Source organism: Microtus oregoni, unplaced genomic scaffold (genome assembly GCF_018167655.1).
Source record: "Microtus oregoni isolate MIOR12 unplaced genomic scaffold, Mior012 000001F_ref0000356, whole genome shotgun sequence".
NCBI classification, from domain to species: Eukaryota; Metazoa; Chordata; class Mammalia; order Rodentia; family Cricetidae; genus Microtus; species Microtus oregoni.
Genome location: NW_024543060.1, coordinates 87715492 through 87736835, shown reverse-complemented (window position 1 = coordinate 87736835; position 21344 = coordinate 87715492). Strand labels below are relative to the sequence as shown.

At 42.7% G+C, this 21344-nt stretch overlaps 1 protein-coding gene and 1 pseudogene across 1 annotated transcript in view; one reads left to right on the top strand and one right to left on the bottom strand.

The window, feature by feature from the left end:
• The window catches only part of Apaf1 (apoptotic peptidase activating factor 1), a 65672-nt gene that overhangs the window by 6785 nt on the left and 37543 nt on the right, over positions 1 to 21344 (bottom strand). The window contains exons 19-25 of the mRNA XM_041674928.1: positions 20271 to 20396; positions 18469 to 18588; positions 13713 to 13829; positions 11002 to 11127; positions 4180 to 4299; positions 2942 to 3067; positions 932 to 1057 (exon numbers count right to left, since the gene is read on the bottom strand). Of these exons, the coding sequence (XP_041530862.1) occupies positions 932 to 1057; positions 2942 to 3067; positions 4180 to 4299; positions 11002 to 11127; positions 13713 to 13829; positions 18469 to 18588; positions 20271 to 20396 (861 nt within the window). The remainder of the gene's footprint in view (positions 1 to 931; positions 1058 to 2941; positions 3068 to 4179; positions 4300 to 11001; positions 11128 to 13712; positions 13830 to 18468; positions 18589 to 20270; positions 20397 to 21344) is intronic.
• On the top strand, positions 7541 to 7641 carry LOC121464988 (annotated as a pseudogene).

Here is a 21344-nt window from a genome sequence, read left to right as displayed (position 1 = left end):
CTATGGCACACCATACTTTCAACACTAGCCTTTATTTCCACAGACACAAGAGAACAGCGCGTCCTAGTTCTCAGAAAACTGTTTTCTAGGTGACGCTGGCACATTTTACATTTGCACCTTCACAAGTTCAGGGTGATAAAAACTGGCTGCTCACTTGGACTCCGCGAGGGAAAGGTGAGCCTCAGGACATCTGCATTAACAAAGACAGACAGTCCATCGAGGACCACAACAATCCCCAGAAAAATGCTGACTAAAGGGTAGGGGTCTAAAAAAGATCTCTACCTTTGAACAATGAGAAGAGCAGTTTGAAATTCATGTATGAACCAATGATTTACAAAATTCGTTTCTCTAAATTCTGCCACGAAAAGAATCTGTAGCTACCACTAAAAATTAATACAAATCTTTCACAAACTAACAGCAGGGAACAACTACAAATATCTATTCACCTATGTAGGAAACGTCTGTGTAACACTTTTAGTTTTGTTTATTTTTTTGAGACGGGGTCTTACTACATAGTCCTGGCTGGCCTGGAACTCATTTTATAAAGGTCAGGCTGGCTTCAAATTGAGATGCACCTGTCTCTGTCTTCTGAGTGTTGGGATTAAAGGTGTGCACCAACATGCCACCTGATTTATTTAACTCTGAAATGTTCTTTCCTGCTGTGAAGGTGCCTAGAAGTATGGTGTCCACAGAAATGGAGCAAAGAATGCTCCATCTAACCAAAACCCCAGGACCTGTGCATTCCTGTCCAGTGGGAAGCTGCTGGGATTCCAGGATGTGGAGTCAGGCCAGGCAAGGTTAAACAGTTCATTCAGGTCAGTCTAAGATGTAGTACAAGATTCTCAAAAACACATCGAGCAAACCACCTCAGCGTGGGAAGAATGTCAGTCCAAGCTAAAGGAGAGACGCTATCGCGGTCAGCACACCCTACCCTGATTTCTCCATTGTCATCTCCCGTTGCCAACAGGATGCCATCCGGAGAGAAGGCAGAGCAGCGGACACAGCCGGTGTGGCCCTCCAAGTCATGGAGAGGGGAAAGCAGTTCAAAACTCCAGATCTGGAAGGCAATTAGGAATGGTAAGCACACTCTTCCAACACCTACAAGGCCCGACCTAAGTGCTACACAGCCAAAAAGTCAATCGCATGCAAGTTAGGACATTTGGTGCTGCATAAACGTTCACAAGATGCCCAGATCCAACCAGCCACCTTGTCAAGTTCTTGGGACTTCTCTTTAACCAACTGCTCAAGAACCTGAGCCACCTTTCTTATCTTTGTATTAATGCTCACACATAGAACAGAGAATTGGTTCAGAACAGTTTACAGGGTGAGGCAGACAGTGCACTCTCCTAAATGTTTGTGGCCTAAGGTAGCCCACAGCTTCTCCAGCTTCAGTTTCTGCACTTGAAAAATGGGGACAATGCCCTTTCCCCTCCAGTGTTCTCTCTATGATTCTGCTCTGACCACTGAGCCAGGACCCGCTGGATTGCTGTGTGTCAGGCCCTACCAACTAAGAACTGGTGGTGTGAGACGAAGCAGACGCAGTCCCTTTCCCTGATGTTTATAGTTTATCAAGGAAGCAGGCTCAGGGGCACTTGGGCACTTGCTTCAAAAACCACAAAAACACCACACTGGAAACTCTGAAGGGAGAGCAGCTAATGCTGCCTGAGAGCCAGAGAAGGCTTCGCTGAGGAGCCATCAAGAAGGCAGGTCTAAAATGATGTGTCACAACTTGTACACCAAGACGGAGGCGGAGGTAGACAGACAGAGAATAGCTGAAGAGAAAGGTGGCGATGGTCAAAGAGCTGGCCTGGGAAGCAGCACAGAAAGGTGGATCACGAGACCTCAGGTGGTAGCAGGAAGGATAAAGCGAAGGAGCTGCCCAGGAAGTCGTCCACCAGTCAATAGGGAAGAAAGTACGGTCTTTGCAGACAAGGAAAAGCAGATGGAACTAAAACCCTGAGCAATGAACACAGCACAAAGACAGCTAGATCGCGACGTCATTAACAAAGATGGGGGAAGAGAAGGGAATGGAGGGCTGCGAGTCCCCAGCGGGAAGCACAACTCAGAGGCTGTCAGAAGTTTCCACTCACACCAAGTGAATACAAACTCTGCTCACGCCCCTTCCAAATACTTTTACTAAACGTAACATACAGCAGTCTATCTGATTAGTTATAAATAAAAAATCATTTTCCTTTTTCTTAATACTGTAAGAATTAAGAATTTGAGAAATTAATAATCTTTTTTTTTGATTTTTCGAGACAGGGTTTAATAATCTTTTTCTTAATCTTAACTCTCCATAAAGGAAAATCAGAACTATTAAATCATCTACCCAATGCCAGATGAATGCTAATAGGCATTCTCCCAAAGCTGTGACCTCGAGCCTTTAGCTCAGCTTCTATGTGTGCAGAATTGGAACAACAACTCATGACGTGAAGATCAAGTGAGATTACAGGAGCGCGATTCCTAGCACCACATGCCCTAAATATGAGATGGATGTCATCAGATGACTCAGCCAGGGCACTGGCCTCACCAGCCCAACGACCCAACTTCAAGGAAAAAGCTGGATGCAGCCACCTGCATCTCTAGGTCCAGCGTTCCTGTGGCAGGGTGGAAGGTGGAAACTCTGGAAGCTCCTGGCCCTAGAGTGCACAGCACAAGCAGCAGAAATAATGGGAGACCCTGCCTCAGCAAGGTGGCAGGAAAGGACCCCCTCCCAACAGCTGTCCTCTGACCTACATACGTACATCGTGACGCATGCAGGCTCCTTCTCTCCCTCTCTGCCACATGCACACACAAAATAATAAATGAATAAACTCTTAAAAATACATATGATACAGGTACGTGAACAGAACCTGCCATTCTCCTGCCTCATCCACTGGACTCATAACACACAAGTAACACTGAAAAGTTTTCTATGCAGACGTTCAAGCGGCTGACCAACCTTCGCAGTCTTATCAGCAGAGGTAGATGAGAACTTGGCTGCGTCAGAGGAAACATCACAAGAAAGCACTGCACCCTGATGGCAAAGGAAGTCTCTTTCTATTCTTCCAGTGATGATATTCCACACCTTGGGGGGAGAAAAGATTAGGTGATACTTTTAAAGACATTTTTGTCATGCATGATGGAATTTAACTGTAACCCAAGGGAAGGGTGAGCAGAGCAGAAGTTCTACAAGTTCAAGGTCAACAGGGTACTTTAAGAAAACAAAGGAGCTCAGGGGTAAAGTGCTCACTTAGCCTGTGGGAAGTCTCCTGTTTGATTCCAGAATCCCCGAAAACAAGGAGAGGGAGGGGAAGGGAAGGAAGAACACCTTGAAATGTGGGGGGACAATGAGGTGCCAGAGAGACAGCTCAGCAGTCAAGAGCACTGGCTGCTTTCCCAGAGGACCTGGCTTTGGTTTCAGCACCCACAAGGCAGCTCACAACCAACTCCAGGAGACCCAGTGCCTTCGGCCTCTGTGGGGACTGCATGCACTCAGTGCAGACACACATGCAAGCACTCATACACATAAAAATAAATAAATCTTTTTTTAAAAAAGAACACAACCAGCTAAAAAACATACATGTATAACAAGTTTTTAGAGCAGTAAGTTTTCGTCTAAGCTTCCCTTAGTGTACGCGCTTACAGACACATGGCGGATGCAGGGGACTGCAGGGAAGGAAACCAGGCACAGCACTCAGATATGAACATTCATGGGCTTTACAGCCACCACAGTATAATTATTGCATCATCAGCATGTCTTCTTTAAAAGGACAATCTGAGGCTGGATGTGGTGGTGCACATGCCTCTGAGTTCTTGGCCAGCCTGGTCTACAGAATGAGTTCCAGACCAACCAGGGCTATATAATGAGATCCTATTTCAAAATACATATATACATACATGTATAACTTCCTTTGAAATCTGGTACTCAGGTCTGGAAAAATGACCCAGTAGCTGAGATCCCTAACTGTTCTTCAGGAGGACCTGGGTTCAGTTCTCGGCACCCAACTCACAGGCACCTACATGTAACTCCAGTTCTAGAGGACCTGATGCTAGCCTCCGTGGACACCAGCCACACATGTGGTGCACAGACATACATGAAAGCCATACATACAGTGAAATAAAATACATTTAAAGAATATTTTCAAAATAACTTAAAAAACAAAAATATATTCTAAAAAAATCTGGAATTCAAATTACCTTCACTGTTCCATCAAATGACCAAGAAAGCAATCTTGAATTTTTCAGGAGTCTGAAGTCCTTCACTGTTTCCTGATGGCCTTGCAAAAAGATATAGTCCTCTGACTGCCAATTCCATACCTGAATATCAAAGAAATAAGTCTGTTATAAACCTTCCCCAATTATATCCCACTGGAAAGAGGCATGTGTTCTCTCATCTAAAGTCTTTTATCTTCTCAGTATTTCAATCAGAGAAATAACAAAGAACATTGTCTCTATGTTTACAAAGAGAAAAAGTTGAAGCTAATTAGCTTGATGGGGGGGCAAAATAAAAACACTTTTTCTTCTAAATAAAATTTGTTTTCTTCAGTTGCTTAGAGAGTAATTAAAACAACAAGACAGAAAAAAAACGTACACTATGTCAGTACACTCACCGCCTGATTACATTTTCCAGAGAAAATTATCCCAATTACGTGTCTGCAGACTTACAAGCCTGGACATCGAGGGAGCCTGCAGACTCCGGCCCCTGTGCCGCTCGCCCTCCTGCCCAAAAGGTCCAGGGAGCCAGACAAGTGTATGCACAGTTCTCAAGTTTCACAAGTCTCAGACAGCCCCTAATGCAATTGTCGGAACAGAAGCAGCAGCAAAAGGCACTATGAGTTCAGATGCAGTTGGGGAGGAGGCTCACGGCCACAGCGAGAAGGAAGAACTGAAGCCATGCCAGCAACTGGAACGAACCAAGCAAACAAGAGCATCTGAGGCACAGCAGTGACCAGAGACGTCTGCATTGTGTCAATATGCTGAACATCCTACTACAGCAGAGCAACAGTGTCCACTGGCTTCTAAACTCCTGATGTCAATTAATTTAGCAAACATGTTTCCAAGTAAGGCAAATGCGCCTCAAACAAGGACTTGCTATGAGCAAATCTATAAAATGAGACATAAAAAGAAAAAAAATCTTACACAAAGATATTAGCTACTGAAGCAAAAGTATTGTCAAATTCAAAACGATTCCTTCTAAATGATTTGGCAGAGGCCAGCACTCAAAGCATGTGCGAGGAGGTGGGGCTGCAAAGAAAGCCCTGCAGTTCGGGGTACTGCTCCTGCAAAGGACTGAGACTCCACTCTCAGCACACACCCATCGGTAACTCCAGCTCCAGGAGATTCAACGCCCTCTTCTGACTTCCAAAGGCACCAGTCACACACATTGTGACCATTCATAAATGTAAGGACTTACAAAACAAATGACTCTTTTTAAAAGTTTGGGTGGGGGGGTGCTGGAGAGATGGCTCGGCGGCTAACAGCAAAGACTGCTTTCCAGAGGGCCTGGGTTCAATTCCCAGCACCCGGATAGCAACTCAGAACTGTCTCAATTTCAGCTCCAGGGGATCCAACACCCTCACAGATAGACATGCAGGCAAAATATCAATGCACATAATATAGAAATAAATTATTCGAAAAAAAGCAAAGAATGATTCAACTTTTCAAAGGCAGCGAATGAATAATAATAATAAAGTTGGGAAAGTATTTGAAGACCCACAGAATCAACTAAGCAGGGCTCATGGGGCTCACAGAGCCTGCGTGGTCTGGGCTAGGCCCTCTGCAAACATGCTGCGCTTGTTTAGCCTGGGGTGTTGTAGACTCCTGACAAAGGGAGAGTCATCTCTGACTCTTGTCTGTGCTCAGGACCCTGTTCTTCCTACTGGGTTGCCTCATCCAGCCATGATATGAGGGTTTGTGCCCAGTCTTATTCAATCTCGTTATGCCATGTTTGGCTGATATCCTGTTCTTTTCTGAAGTGAAGCTAAGGAGGAGTAGGTCTGGGGAGAGGGGAGGAGGAGGGTAGAGGGAGGGAAGGCTGTGGTTGGGATGTAGTGTATGAGAAAAGAAAAAGGAAAAAAATCGTGAAAGAAACAGTCTCATGTGTCAAAGTCCAGTGAATACAGGTAATGAGATGGCTTGCAAAAGAACATGAATCCGTGAAGCAGCCCCAGCACCCCACAGGTATGTCACTACTGACATTCTGGCTCTGGTGTAAGCGACTGTCAAACAGGGGAGGGGTGACTACAAGCCCTTTCCTAGCAGGTTTAAGCAAAGCTATAAAAGCAGTGCCAAAACTTAGGCTCTGCCACATACTGCAGCGATCACCGCCTTGGCTCTTGGATGTCTTCCTGTCTTCTAGCTGGGGACATTCATTCAAAGCAGCACGATCACCAGGACTAGGATATGCTGTGTGCAAACAAGTCTCTGCAGAAGAGGAGGACTGGAAGTAACAGTGTTCTGAAGGCACATGGGCAGGTCAGGGCACCCTGTATGACACAGCATACTCTAAGCCATTTCCACTACGGAAGTCCTGGCTCCCGCCTTTCTTTCTGGCTTAAGCAGACTTGGAGATCAATGGCTGCTCTTCATACTCTTCCAGTCTCAACAGTCTGGGCCGTGTCTAGGTCAGAGCTCCTCCTGGCTAGGCTCTCCTGCTGCTGTCTTCCTCAGGAAACCAGAGAGCCTTCCTGTGCATGAGCGACAGAGAGCCTCGGAAAGGCGATCTACCGCTGTCTCAAAGACACTTTCCGACAGGCCAACGACAGTGGTGCTTTTAGCTGAACCCATGCCCAGTTAACTGCATCATCTTGGTATGACAGATCAGGATCTACACCAGCACTCATCGACCGTGCTGAAGCTGAACTTGGAGATGCCTACCATCATCAAGAATAGTTGTGAGTACACACTACAGAATTTTTCAACTGCTTAAATAAAGTTCAATTTTTTTTTAAAAAAAAAAAAAGCTAGCTGGGCATGCCTATAATGGAAACACTGAGAGAGGCTGAGGAAGAAGGACCCCAAGTGTGAAGGCAAACCACACTACATATCAAGACTCCAGCAGAGAAACACAAAAGCGGTAGTGAATAAACACTAGATGTCTTAAACCTGTAAGAACCAATACATTACACTTCATTTACCTCGCGGTAAAGAATCAAAAGCTACCAAAACAGGACTCAGCTCCCACAAGGTTCAGCACTATATAGTCAGGTGGGTTTATTCTTCTAATCCTGGCAATAACATTAACTCGGCAGGGATTCCCTAAACCTTTCTCAGGTTGGGGATACAAAGGGTTAAAACAAAACTTCATTCAGCCATTTACTAAAACAAAGCCAGGCATGGCAGCACACACCTATAATACCAGCATTTAGGCAAGAGAGGCAGAAGGGCCGGGGTTCAAAGCCAGCCTTGGTTACACGATGAGCTCAAGGCCAACCTGAGTTACATGAGATCCAGACTTAAAAAAAAAAAAAATCACAGAAGAAGAAAACCTCAATCCATCATTTCTTAGAAATCTCTACCAAGAGTTTCATTATAGGACCTGTTAAACCCTGTAAATGGTGCTTGCTATGGCAGCACACACTAAGACTGGAACTATAACAGAGATTAGCACGGCCCCTGTGCAAGGACAACATCCAAATCCATGAAGCTGTCCCTAGTTTTTGTCTTGTTTTGTTTTTTTAAGAGAAGATCTCTCTGTGTAACCCCAGTTCTTTTGAAACTCACCTTGAAGACCAGGCTGGCCCTGAACTTACAGAGATCTTCCGACTCTGGTTCCCAAGTGCTTGGTTTAAAGGTGTGCGCTATCACACCCAGCAGTATCCCATATTTTTTAAGTCTCTCAGCCTGAGTTGCATCCCTGGAATTCACATGATAGAAGAGAACAATTTCCTGCACACTGCACCCTGCACTCCGATCACCCATGAGCTCACATGACTCCCTGAGGTGCAACTCTTAAAATGTGTAAAAACCATTCTCAACAGTCCAGAAAGAGAAGATGAAGTACAACTTGTATTTTTAAAAATAGCTCTTATTCTAAAAATGACTTTTCCCTCTGGCTAAGAATATCTACAAACAGGTCATAAAACCTTATGAATTTAAGCTCAGCCCGAATACAAAGTCCCAACAGGATTTATCTGATGTAGTTAAACTTCCCCCACTTCAAAGACATCTGGAGAGAAAGAAATGTGATTATTATACGAGTTTCACAGCTAATAAAGAAGCATCATGGGAGCTTATAATAAAATTTCTGTATTGGAGCCAAATTTCATTCCAATCCTACACCTTCATAAAGATACACTTAGCAAGATTGTTTTTTTTTAAGTGGTTTTTAAAGGCATAGTTAAATGTTGCCACCACAAGAAATGTGTACTAAATAAAACTAGGAGTATACCCCAAAAGTAGAGCACTGGCTAGGCTAGGGATCAGAGATGTACACCTTTGATCCCAGCACTCCAGAGGCGGAGGCAGGTGGATCCTTCTGAGGTCAAGGTAACAAGACTGAGGTGAGCCCAAGTTGCCTAGTGAGCCCTATCTTTAAAAAAAAAAAAAAAAAAAAAATCTTGAGCATTAAAAATGGAAAAAACTAAAGAAAAGTGTTGTGGCACATGTCTAACCCCAGGAAATGGAGACAAAAGAATCATAAAGGTCATCCATGACTACAGAGTAAGCTCAAATCCAGTCTGGGCTGTAAAAGACCCTGCCTCAAACAATAAACCAAAACCGAGAACAAGAGGACTGGCCTGGGAACCAATATTTGAATAATGAGTTTTACAAAAAGAGAATCAGATTGAACCAGAATTGGAAAATGGAAAAGAAGAAATAATTCAAGAGTAAGTTTCCTTGAAAGAAACTGCCAAGATGAACAAAATAATAGAAGGCACGCCATCATGAAATCCACAGAGAATATTTTGAAATCTTCTGGAAAGATTTAAAATCTAGAATGATAGGGTTCACCTTTAATCCCAGCACTGGGAGGCAGAGGAGGATGGATTCTGTGAATTCAAGGCCAGCCTGGTCTACACAGCAAGTTCTAGGCCAGGCAGAGCTACATAGTGAGATCCCGTCTCGATAACACACACACACACACACACACACAAAACGACTTTAAATTTCTCAATATAAATTTTGGAACTTAAGGAAAAAATGAGGCAATATCTTTAATATAAAGTTTTAAGGTGAAATAATGTCCAGCCACACAAAATAAAAGACTAAATTTTTCTAAACTATAAAACAATAGGAACTTCGACCATGAGGAGTGATTGTGAATGCATTTAAGAAGTGGAGGCGAGAGGATTCTGAGTTCAAGACCAACAAGCCTATGCTACATAGGGAATTCCAGGACAACCTGGCTACATAGTAAGAGCTTAGATTAAAACACACACACACACACACACACACACACACACACGAAGGCATCAAGAGATGGCTCCCAGAGGCTAAGCACTGGCTGCTCTTCCAGAGGTCCTGAGTTCAATTTCCAGCAACCACACAGTGGCTCACAACCATCTATACTGAGATTTGGTGCCCTCTTCTGGCCTGCAGGCAGAACATTGTATATGTAATAAATAAATCTTAAAAAAAAAAAAAAAAAAGACAGGAACTGCATTCATGATACCCTTTGGTACACAGTCTGCGAGGTCACAGTGATGATACTTAGGGCCTAAACACAATTCTGTCAAACTGTTGTGACGGAGGGTCTGATAAATGGGTCTGGGTGTAAATCTGCATGCACATGTGTTCAACACAGGAAAGGAAGCAGAGCAAACACTAAACCCTCACTATCGGGAAGTCAGCAACTCCCCGAGAGGAAAATTAAAAATTGCACTACAAGTATGCCATATGGAGGCATAAAGGTAAACATCAAAAGACAAGATCCCAAGGACCTAAAAATACCTAAATATCCAAAAGTCACCAGTGGTAGTTCTGAAAAATAAGAAATGGGGAAAGTCTAACCTCCACAGGAATCTCATAGCAGATTTAAAGTATGTATACTAGAACTTAATAAAAAGTGGATTTTAAAAGAATACAGAGTAAGCTCCAAGTCCGAATATATATAATTATGGCAACCTACACTTGTTTTTGGCAAAAGTTTATTAGCACAATAAATATTCTTAATAAAATCCTGTGAATTGGAGCGGGGCATGGTGGCACGTGTCTGCAATCCCAGCACCCACGCAGCAGAGACAGGATGACAGCTGAAAGTTCAAGGACAGTCGGGGCTGCACAAAGCAAGGTCTAGGCTGTTTGGTCTACACAGCAAGGCCCTGACTTGGCAAAAGAAGAAGGAACAAACAAACAACAAAAAAAAATGAAAACAAAAGACATTACATAAATGTGGCAAAAATATATTTACACACATAAAAATGAATATCAAGATAGGATGAATTTAAATGAATACGTAATTCAAAATAAACAACCTTCTCAATGATGCCACACCCACGAAAAAATATGAAACATGAATGGACTCTTGACTTTTTCTTAGTAGTCAGCCTTTTAAACTATGGCTATCATAGTCAGCAACTGCATCTCCACTGCTACCAGCAGCGGCTAGGCCGCAAGAGCCGCAGTCTGAAGACATTCTGTTCCCTCAGACACCGACTCTTTCACAGCTACCAAGAGAATTTACCTAAATCGCTGTCCCACTAAAGAACTCAAGACTCAAAGGCCGAGGTAGAATCCTGCTTCCCAGAGAGGCTGAAGAAGGGCAAGCAGCTCACCTCGCTCACCTCCTCGCGTCCCCCAAGAAGTCCTCATGCTTCTTCTCGCCCCTCATTATAAACCCTTCTCCACCTGGCGCCTCCCCACTACTTTCTGTCAGCGAGTCGTTGACGCAGCCTCCAGACCACAGGTGGACTGTATTCACTCAAACACATCTTTGCATCATTAAACAAACATTCCAGAGCGTAAACAAAAGTAACACTCCTTCAAATGATATTCTACAACAGACCCAATGAACCCCATGTGTCTGGTCGGAATGCTGAAGTGACCAAGCTTAGCACAGTGTTCTGTTCAGCCTCTCACCTGGATCACAGAGTCGTCGGAACTTGAAATAAGCGTCTTCCCGTCAGCTGTGAACTGGATATGCCGCACAGCTTTCCTGTGCCCGAGCCTGGAGCGGAGAACTCTGTTGTTTGGGAGTTCTATAATCTTCAAAACAGAAAACCATGAAAAAATCAACACAAAGAAATTAAGCAGTACTTAGGCACTACACCCCCACAGTGTATACACGCATGCACCATGCACGCCTACCGCCCCCCAGCCCCCGTCAAGTGTGCACTAGAATGGCCAATGGCAGTAGGAACCAACGGTTCTTCTGAGTGCTACCTGAGTCGTCAAGTGACCACCTGGGCTCAACCTCCAAAATAAAAATGGCAGTTTATGATGAGTAAGAAAGAAGGACAGAAATCCTGGGTGACACAAGGCAAACTCTTCATCAAAAACAAAAACTCCCATGAGATAAAGGATGCCGAGGGAGAAAGGGAGAACAGTGCACCAGTAACAAGCCTTAAAAAGGCCAAATACAGAGATTTAGAAAGTAGTAACGGGCTGATGAGATGGACCCAGGGATAAAGTGCTTGCTGCATGAACATGAAAGCCCAAGTTTGACCCCTAGGACCACATGGTGGAAGGACGATGCCCCCAACAAAGCCTCTGATCTCCACACCATATTGTAGCCTGGACACACATACATAAAAATCTTCTTTAAGTTGTAACACAGACTCAAAACATGGTGACTATACCAAAAATACTTTAAAGGAACTCATATGGGGGGTGTGCATGTGTGTATTTTTATTTGCCCAAGTTAAAATGATGTATTAGATGATGCTGTAACACAAGGTTCTAGAAATCTAACCCATATGTTGGGGAGAAAATGAGCCCTCAAAAAAGCAAAGGAGATATTATGACTGGGGTTTTCTCCAAAGAGTGGGACAGTCAGTGTTCCTATAGAGAAAGAAGGGTAGCACTGATTGTTGATCAATTCCTTCACAGATCAATTGCTTCACGAGGCTCTGCCACTTAGGAAAGCTCCGGGAATTAGGAGGTCAGACATCTCTAAAACAACAATCACAGTATCCAAGATGTTGGATGTCTGAGAGCATCTGGAACAGTAAACAGTACTGCTGGGCAGTGCCATTTGAAATTGCCTTTTTTAAAATTTTTATTTATTTGTTGGTTGGTTGGTTGGTTTTCTCCATGTAAAAGCCTTGGCTGTCCTGGAACTTGCTCTGTAGACCAGACTGGCCTTGAACTCACAGAGATCCACCTGCCTCTGCCTCCTGAGTGCTGGGATTAAAGGCATGCACCACCACCGCCCTGCTAAAATGGCCATTTTAAACATTAAAATCAACTAAAATAGCCAGCTGTTGGTATTGTCACATGGTTCAGAATTTATATGATGTGAGGATTGGAGGAAGTTAAGAATGTTGAAAAAAGATGTATGAATTCTTTAAACCTTTTAAAGGTTGGCTTTTATTCTACAAGTGTGAGTGTTTGCCTGCATGCATGTAAGTGTACCACATGTATGTCTGGTGCCTGTGGAGGTCAGAAGACAACCTTTCATCCCCTAGGAATGGAGTTCCAGGCAGCTGTTAGTCACCATGTGGGTACTGGGAATCAACCCAAGTCCTCTGAGAGAGTTAAGTGTTCTTAACCTCCGGACAATCTCTCCAGCCACAAAGCTTGCATGTTTTATGAGGTTTCTTCTTATTAGTTAACAACCTGAAAGGCAGCTTTAAAGTACTAAAACGGTAAAAACAGAAAGAGAAAGATGCTGAGTTGGCAACACAAGTAAAAAGAAAAGCACGGACCCATTCAAAATAAATGCTGCATAGAAATACAAAACACGGGCTGAGAAGAAACTAAGGAAATCTGTGGTTATGCAACGATCCTGCGCTTAACAAGCGGGTGTCAGACACTTGCCCACAACCTGAACTGATACACAACACCGTAGGTGCTAAGGGAGATGGAGAATCTGGCATCACCTCCTCCCCACTGTGTTCAAGCCTTTAGACTCCTCCTGTGGTTATTTGACCTGGAGGACATCTGGGTAATCCCTTATGAAAAACAATCCATGGTAAAATAAATGTGCCTAATGCCAAGGTCTCAATAAATTAGGAAACAATCCCAAAAGCCTAGGTGAGGAGAAATGAGAAAGACCAATCAAGGTTCTCTAAAAGGTTTATAACTAGATAACAAGTGCTTTTGTGATGAGCTTTGCATGGGATAAAGGTCAGAATATTTTTATACAAGAGGATTTTCATTATAATACCTTCTCTGTGTCAGTATCTGGTTCTTTTTATCTATTTGGTCTTGCTGGGTAAGTTCAGGATTTCAGGAGGTGAAAACAGACACACCTAACATCAAATACAGAAATGGAGATGGGACAGTGGGCACAGCGGGCCCCAGACTGACATTCTCGAGAATCTGGAAATGATATCACATGGCTATTTCTAAGAGGGGAAATGTTTTTTGTGTAACTGGGTAAACCTGTTTAGTTTTTTAAAATATATATAAAACAACTAATAAGAATGAGGAACACAGAAAGCTCGAGAAGCAGCAATAAAGGTCACGTGAGGAAACGCTAGCCAGGTTGAGATGGTCAGTCTACGGAATAATCGCTACTAGACCACAGGAGATCGGTTTGGTGTACAGGTGTGCAATGCAATACCAAGTAGATGATTAGTTCTAAATAAACAGCGCTAGCCACAGCTCTGAGGATGAGAACTGAATACCTTGATGGCTCCATCTTCATCTCCAAACGCAACATACTCAAGATGCGGACTCAGACAACAGCAACTGACTTGAGCTTCAGGCAGGTAGTCAATCTGGCCTGTTTTCCCAGCAATGAGCTAATGAAGGAGAAGGCACAGTCAGTCATTAGCTTGTGTATGTGTCTTTCTGCTGCTATTCTTCAGAAGACAGACTTCAATTGAAAAATAAAAGAAAGCAAGGAAAATAACCAAGAGTTCTCAGGGAGACAACAAAGACTGATCACAACTCAGCAGCCGCATTTAGCATTTGGTGCTCTCCTTTTATTTCACTGATGCGGCTCAGATACATTTTCATAAAATAAAAGAAGCTTTTAAAAGGTTTGCAAAGCAGCTGCGGTGCCCACCGCCTGAGACACATCTGTCTGATACATCGTCTCCCAGCTAGCCCCACATCCTGTCTTTCATTTCTTCACAAAGCCTCTTCCTAATAGGGTTATCATTTGTTATAATCCACTTTTCTGAAATCTTCAAAGGGCTATGAAACAGAACTGAGACAGACATTGCACAGAATGATAAGTCAAAATTGAAATTTATATACTCTGAGTCACTCACAAATCAGGATAAATTAAAGATTCTTTCCTTCTTTAAGGGCGGGGAGGTAGATCTTGCAGAAGAAACTTGAAAGCATGATTCGTGACACTGGACTAGCAATATTTAAACTAAGATTATCCAATTTTATAATTTTATAGCCTCTACCTAGCGCTAAGGATTTTTTTTTTAAATCCTAAGGGAGGAAAAAAAAGTATAGTTCCTTAGGAAGTTCCTTAGTACCTCAATTAAAAGATAAGACCTCAGGAGATATTTCTCAAGCTTCAATCAGTTACCAGATACCTTTCTAACTTAGTGTTATGATCTAAAATCTCAATTATTTCTCAGCATGGCACATGCAATAAAATTGTTTCAGCTATTCTGAATATAAGGTTGATTAAGAATATTTAGCTTTTCCTTTATAACAACAGTTTGCTAAAATTCTCTGCTCTATTACATATTTAAAATCAAGACTAAATTCTGCAGGCTGCGGGGGAAGAAGGATCATCAACACTGTCACCTAGCTGGGGGCATTTTGTGCACAACACAGACCTGCTAAGTAAGACTGTGAAACCATGGCCTGGCTGCTGTGGGGGGAGCCAGCCTCTGATTGGATTCGTGGCTTGCTCCATAATGGGAACTCCTATCTGGTACTGTAAATCTGGTGGTCAAAAGCCCATGGCTGAGGAGGTCACAGGCCCTAAGCAGGGAACCTGCTTCTGTTATTTTGCTAAACAGATGTAGTCAAACTGCCTTCTGAGCAGCCTAAACATCTATTTTTATGCCCGTGGGCTAATTCATGCTGCTTTCAGTCCTGGTCAGAGAGGTTTCTTTTGCAATGGAAAGCAGTTAATGCAGAGACCCACAGAGAGTACAGTGCTGAGAATTAAGTGACTATCAAGTGTTAACCCTATGGAGGACAACTACATCACCCCTCCAGGGCTCTAGGAACATCAGAGAAGAAGGGACTAAAAGAATGTAAAACCAGGAAATAGGTGTGCTGTAAAATGCCGTCTCCTAGATATGGCATGACCACTGCATGCATGAAGTTACCGTAACCATGGTTACCTCCATAATATCTGCATGAGATTAGGCCCTTTAACAAGTCTATTATTAATGGGTGAGGAACTTAGGAGGTACCTTCCTCCACGAGGGTGACAGTTACCAGGGAGAGGAAGCCATCTTCTCCAGCTGTGTCACCATTGACGGACTGCCATGCTCCAGTAACTAACCCCGATCCTGTTCATGAACGCCATCTTAACTCAGTAGGACACACACACAAAGTAGGTGAACAACGTGTTGGAAAAGGGGGTTCAATGGGAGTGGGAGGAGGTAAGAGAGGGTAATGGAGTATACACGATCCAAATGCACACTATACACACATATAAAACTATTAAACAATATTTTCTTAAAAAGCTGACCACTGACAACTAAGTATTTTCCTCCACAAAGATCAAGTTGAATACTTTTCTAATTGGTAATTTAAAAATTCGGTATTTACTTTAATGGAACTACTACCTGCCAGTTAAACTGTCCTCTCAACTCCTGCAGACTATGACATACAGTAAGATAACATTTTATAGTCAAGCAACCTCATCATCCTTTGGTTATGACAACTGTTACTGAAACGTTGCATAGATTTGATTTTAAAAAATACAAGCATGTGATGGAGGAAGGTCATTGGTTAAGTAATAAAGAAACTGCTTGGCCCCATAGGTTAAAACATAGGTGGGAGGAGTAAACAGAACAGAATGCTGGGAGAAAGAAGCTGAGTCAAGGAGTCGCCATGATTCTCCCACTCCAGAAAGACGCAGGTTAAGATCTTCTCTGCTAAGCCACCTCGTGGGCTACACACATTATTAGAAATGGGCTAGTCCAGGTATGAGAGTTAGCCGAGAAAAGGCTAGATATAATGGGCCAAGCAGTGTTTAAAAGAATACAGTTTCCATGTAATTATTTCGGGACATAAGCTAGCCATGTGGGCGGCTGGGTGCCGGGACGCAGCCCCGCCGCTCCTACTACAACAAGCATGGGAACAATGAACTTGGAAAGAACTACAATAGAGATACCCCAAGCAAAAGCTCAGTCTATTAAAAAAAAAAAAAAAAAACAACAGTAAGGAAGGAATTCACATTCAAGTTCCTATCCACGTTTATCCTGTAAATACAGAACACTGATCAACATATTGAGAAGATGGTGTGTGAACTTATAAAATACAAATTGGGACACATTTAAAGATTTTTATAACTTGACTCTAAAACTCAAGGCAGTTGGAGACAAGCACCATGTACCATAAACATTGGACTCCCAGATAAGGGTCTCCTAAAATCAGATTCTGCCTTACCCTGTAACCAGCTCCCAGGCTGCTGAAGATGAGAAGGGCTTTAACAGGGACAGAATGAGCTTCAGAGAAGTGGCAAAGCTCTGTCATCTCAGAGCCAGCTGGAACTAGTCTGCCGGGCATTGGGCTTCCTCTGCCACCCCCACCCATGCACTCCAGCTGTAGCTCCAAGCTCTGCCTGCAGCCTGCTGGTCCCCTGTTCTCTCCTGTTCTACCTTACTTTCTCGTCCCATCCTGCCACACATGCTCCTGTTCCCTAATGTTAATAAAAATAAATTTTCAAGAAAAATAAACTCCAGAGCTAGAGAGCTGGAGAGCTGGCTCAGTGGTTAAGAAGAGCACTTACTGCTCTGACAGAGGACAGGGTGCAGTTTCCAGCACCCACATGGTAACTCAAAATGGTGTGTAACTCCAGCTCCGTGAGTTGCAATTCTGGCCTTCGTGGGCATGCACACACATGGAATACATATAGATATATACTCAGGAAAACACTAAAATATATAAAATAAAAATAAAGTTTTTAAAAAGAAAAGGAAAGTCCAACAGATCAGATTATCATAAAACCTTTCCTAGAAACTATTAAGGCTGGAGGTACAGTTGTTCAGTGTGAGAGCACTGGGCTCGCAAGCTCAAGACCCTGGGTCTGATCCTGAGGACCACCATAGGGAAAAACTGAGATTACTGCAGATTGTGTTTTTGATCTAAGAGCAAATGAGAGGCTCTAAAAGAACACAAGAATCATTTAGAGGATGGTTAACCCTCTGCTACGACAGGGTTTCTGTCCTCTCCCTGCCTATCTCTCAAGAGAATCTCAGGGCGAGAGTGATCATTTGCTTGTTTATGCAACAGCCACACTGATCCCAGTGACATGCTTCCTCTGGCCACTGCCCTTGCCACCCCTTTTAGCCACAATTCACTGTCACTCAGCTGCTCATAATGGTATCTCCTAGGAAGGTCTACCATCCAGCTGTGCTGCTGGGGTCAGCCATCATGAAGACAATCTCTTGGGTGAAGGAAGCGTTCTTCCTGTGGCCAGCACCCACAATGCCACCCTCACTTCCAGGGCTTCTCTATCAGGGAGGTACCAGCTGAACGGACTTCTGCTCAGAGGTCACTGGCTCAGCAGCGCTGACCTCCTGGATGGCAACATCACTTAGGTCACCTGCTAGCTCTCTTACAAGTGCTCGGAGGCTTTAAGTACCTTTCCTATGCCATGGGACCCCTGGGACTGGTCAGTCTGAGGTAAGCTGTTCGAATCTCCAGCAATGTAGCTATTCTAATATTATCAACACAATCCCTTCCTTCTCCAGGACTAGTGCGTATTCAAAAACAACTGGACAGATGTGTGAGTAAGTGAATTAGTGAGCAGGAGTGCCTCAGTATGGGAAGTCCAGTTCCCGCTACCTCAGTTCTGATGACTGAGACTCCTCTGCTTAAGATGATTTTTGTTCTCCCAAAGACCCTATTTTCCTTCCCCTGGAAAAAAATGCTTCGGTTAGTATGTTCACCTCTTGTTCCCCTATCAGACACATCCAAATCACTATGGTGAACAAGCTAAAGTTTGTCTTTGTGGGATTCTCAAGACCCCAAGGGAAGTGATCACAGACAGCAAGAGAGAAACAAGGTTAATAAAGGAGGTTATTTCTTTTTAAATAGCATATAATTTAATTCTAAGTACTGGCATATCCAAACCTCAACTCAAGAGTCATGTATTTATTCAACTAATGCCTAGCAGGCATCTGTTAGAACCAATTACGCCTGATCTTGTACCCAAAATACAAACAGAAAAAAGAAAAAGGATGAGTCCAACTGAAACCATCTTCCCAACGCTGTCTAAAGCAGACTCACTTGTAGGCCTCTGATGTGGTCAACTGCAAGGACCATCATCTCACTCTCTTGAAACACGACGTCTATTTCCTGCTTTAACACTATGGCCGAGTTCTTGCACACCTTCTTCGTCTCCCAGACCTGAGTAAAAGGTAAAGAAACTAAAATAACAACATATTACCAGTCCTCCCTGATACACTGTAAAGACGACTCTCGGTTTCAAAGCAAGATAACAAATTATGATTCGAAATTAAAATGCCTAGGGTAGAAAAAAATTCACCTGTTAGGCTATACAACAGCAATAAATATTTATTAACACGTCCTATAGTAAAAAAAAATAGTCACTATTACGTGAGTTGTGGGCTCTGCAATCAAAATGTTCCTGTGATATTAGAGAGGTCAGCTCAGTGCTATCTGAGGGTGAGGACTGGCTGACTCCCATCTACAATAGACACAGAGCTTACAGCAGAATGCGACGATGGGTGGGTAGACAACCTGTGCTTTACTGCAGCTCTCTTCCTCTTCCCAGAAAGAAGCACTGAGCTCATATAGTCTAGCTCAGGTCTAGGAAGAGGACACAGTAAGTAGCACAGGCCCTTCGGGGCCTTTCCTGGACCTACCATGTCATGCTCTCTTCCTATTATGAGGATTAGCAAATCAGTACACGGACAGTACTTTGCATGATGTCTAACAAAGAGTAGCATTAAATAAACTTTAGTTATGATTTGTACAAAGCACTGTATGGATGTGACCGGCACCAACTAGGATTCCTAGACTCAAACAGCTGGATGTAACTCTAAAATATGTAAATAAATCAGGGGGCAATGGGATACTGGAAAGATAGAGTAAAATCAAATCTATATTTTAAGACATCAATCCAACAAGCATCAATCTAAAGTGACACAGAATTACATAACCATAAAGGAGACAGATATTCCCCTAAACAAAGAGGGCTTGAACAGATCTTAGGATGGTAGAGAAAGGAAGGAATTCTGAGCATATGAGGTATATATATGTAAGGAAAGGAACAGAAGCAAGGCATTTGGGAAACGCTATCTGCAGGAATAAAATGAAGGACAGACTGATTCCCAGAGAGATCACACTGTGGAGGAACTGAATGGTAGCTATTTACTCTGATGAATAAGAGTCACTATCTGTATCTGAGCAAAACTGATGGAACCAGAAATGGGTGTGTCTCAAAATAATAGTGAGACTGTACTGTACATAATACAATATATCTTAGATATGTCATGTAGTCAAATAAGAAAGAAAACACAACAGAGCCTAGTACCAGAGAGGGAACAGATGATAAGGATCTGAATACGGACAGTAGGAATGGGAAAGAAGAGATAAATGACAACTAAATTAAAAGTTACAATATATGAGCAACGAGAATCACCACGTAATTAAACAGAACTAAGAGGGAAAGTCAGACGTCTTCCCAGATCAGTTTACTCACTGGACTCTGCCCAGCGCCTGACCCCAGGAACAGTCAACAGTCAATGAACAAGATGAACAAGACTGATCTAATCCAGGTAACAAGCAGTCACTTTTCAAGGATAAATAAGTGCCTAGTAGTTTCTTAATTTACCTCCCCTAACACTTCCCAGCAATTTATTTCTCTATGAATTTAGTTTAAATGTTTAAAATGAGCCAGGCAGTGGTAGCACATGCCATTAACCCCAGCACTCAGGAGTTAGAGGCCAGCCTAGTCTGTAGAGTACATTCCAGAACATCTAGGGCGACACAGAGAAACCCTGTCTCGAAAACAAAAAATAAATAAATAAATAAATGTTCAAAATGAAAATCTCAATATTTCTCACCCGTATTGTTTGGTCATCAGAAGCCGTCAAAAATGATGACCCATCAGGAGAAAACATCACGCCATGAACCCAACTTAAATGTCCTCTGCAATCAGCTACCTTTAAGCGTGAATCTATATTCCACAACTATAGGATAAACAAAGAACACAGTTTAATATAACAAGAACACTCAAAATAAAGATGACACAGCAATACTATTTCTACAAATAAAGCCTCAAAACACATTATCAAAATTTAAAACTGGCTTATGCATAAGATTATTTATTATATAATTACATTTTTTATAGTAAATAAACAAAGACAACAAAAATTGGCATGTGGGTATAGGTCAATTGGTACATCTCACATTTAGTGAACACAAGGCCCTGAGTTCAGGCCACAACACACACACACACACACACACACACACATTCACACAAAAAGCCATGAACATATACATAAGGAAAACACTTGAAAGCAGCAGGGAAACTAAATGAATATACTATAATTAATCACAGAATGGAATACTATGCAAAATGGAATCAGAAAAATACTGCCCAATAACTTAAGCTCTAAGATGTACTGTTAACAGAAGAAAATGAAGAACAAATATTACCTTTCATTTAGGAATTACCTGTATGAAATGCTCAAAGAATAAATAAAAACTTTTTTTAAGAACTACGAAGTCTGGGAATCCATGCACAAAAGGGCTCCATCTCAAATACCATATAAAACCCGACAAGATGGCAGAGGATCAAAGTTCAGGGTCATTCTTGGCTACATAGAGGATTTGGGGCCAGCCTGGGCTACATGAGACCCTGTCTTTAAAAAAAGAGAGAAGTATATATAGATGGCTATAGACAAGCATGCGCATGCACACAGAAATCTGCCTAGATATATAAAAAGATGCTGCCTGTGAGATGGAAAATGAGGGAAGGAAAGAGGTCACGATGACTGTTGCAGGTGGCCGCTTATTCATTTCCAGCTGCTCAGCCCCAAAATAATGTCACAGAAACCATATTATTTGCAATACTGTTTGGTCAATAGCTTAAGCGTATTTCTGGCTAACTCATATATTAAATTAACCCATCTCCA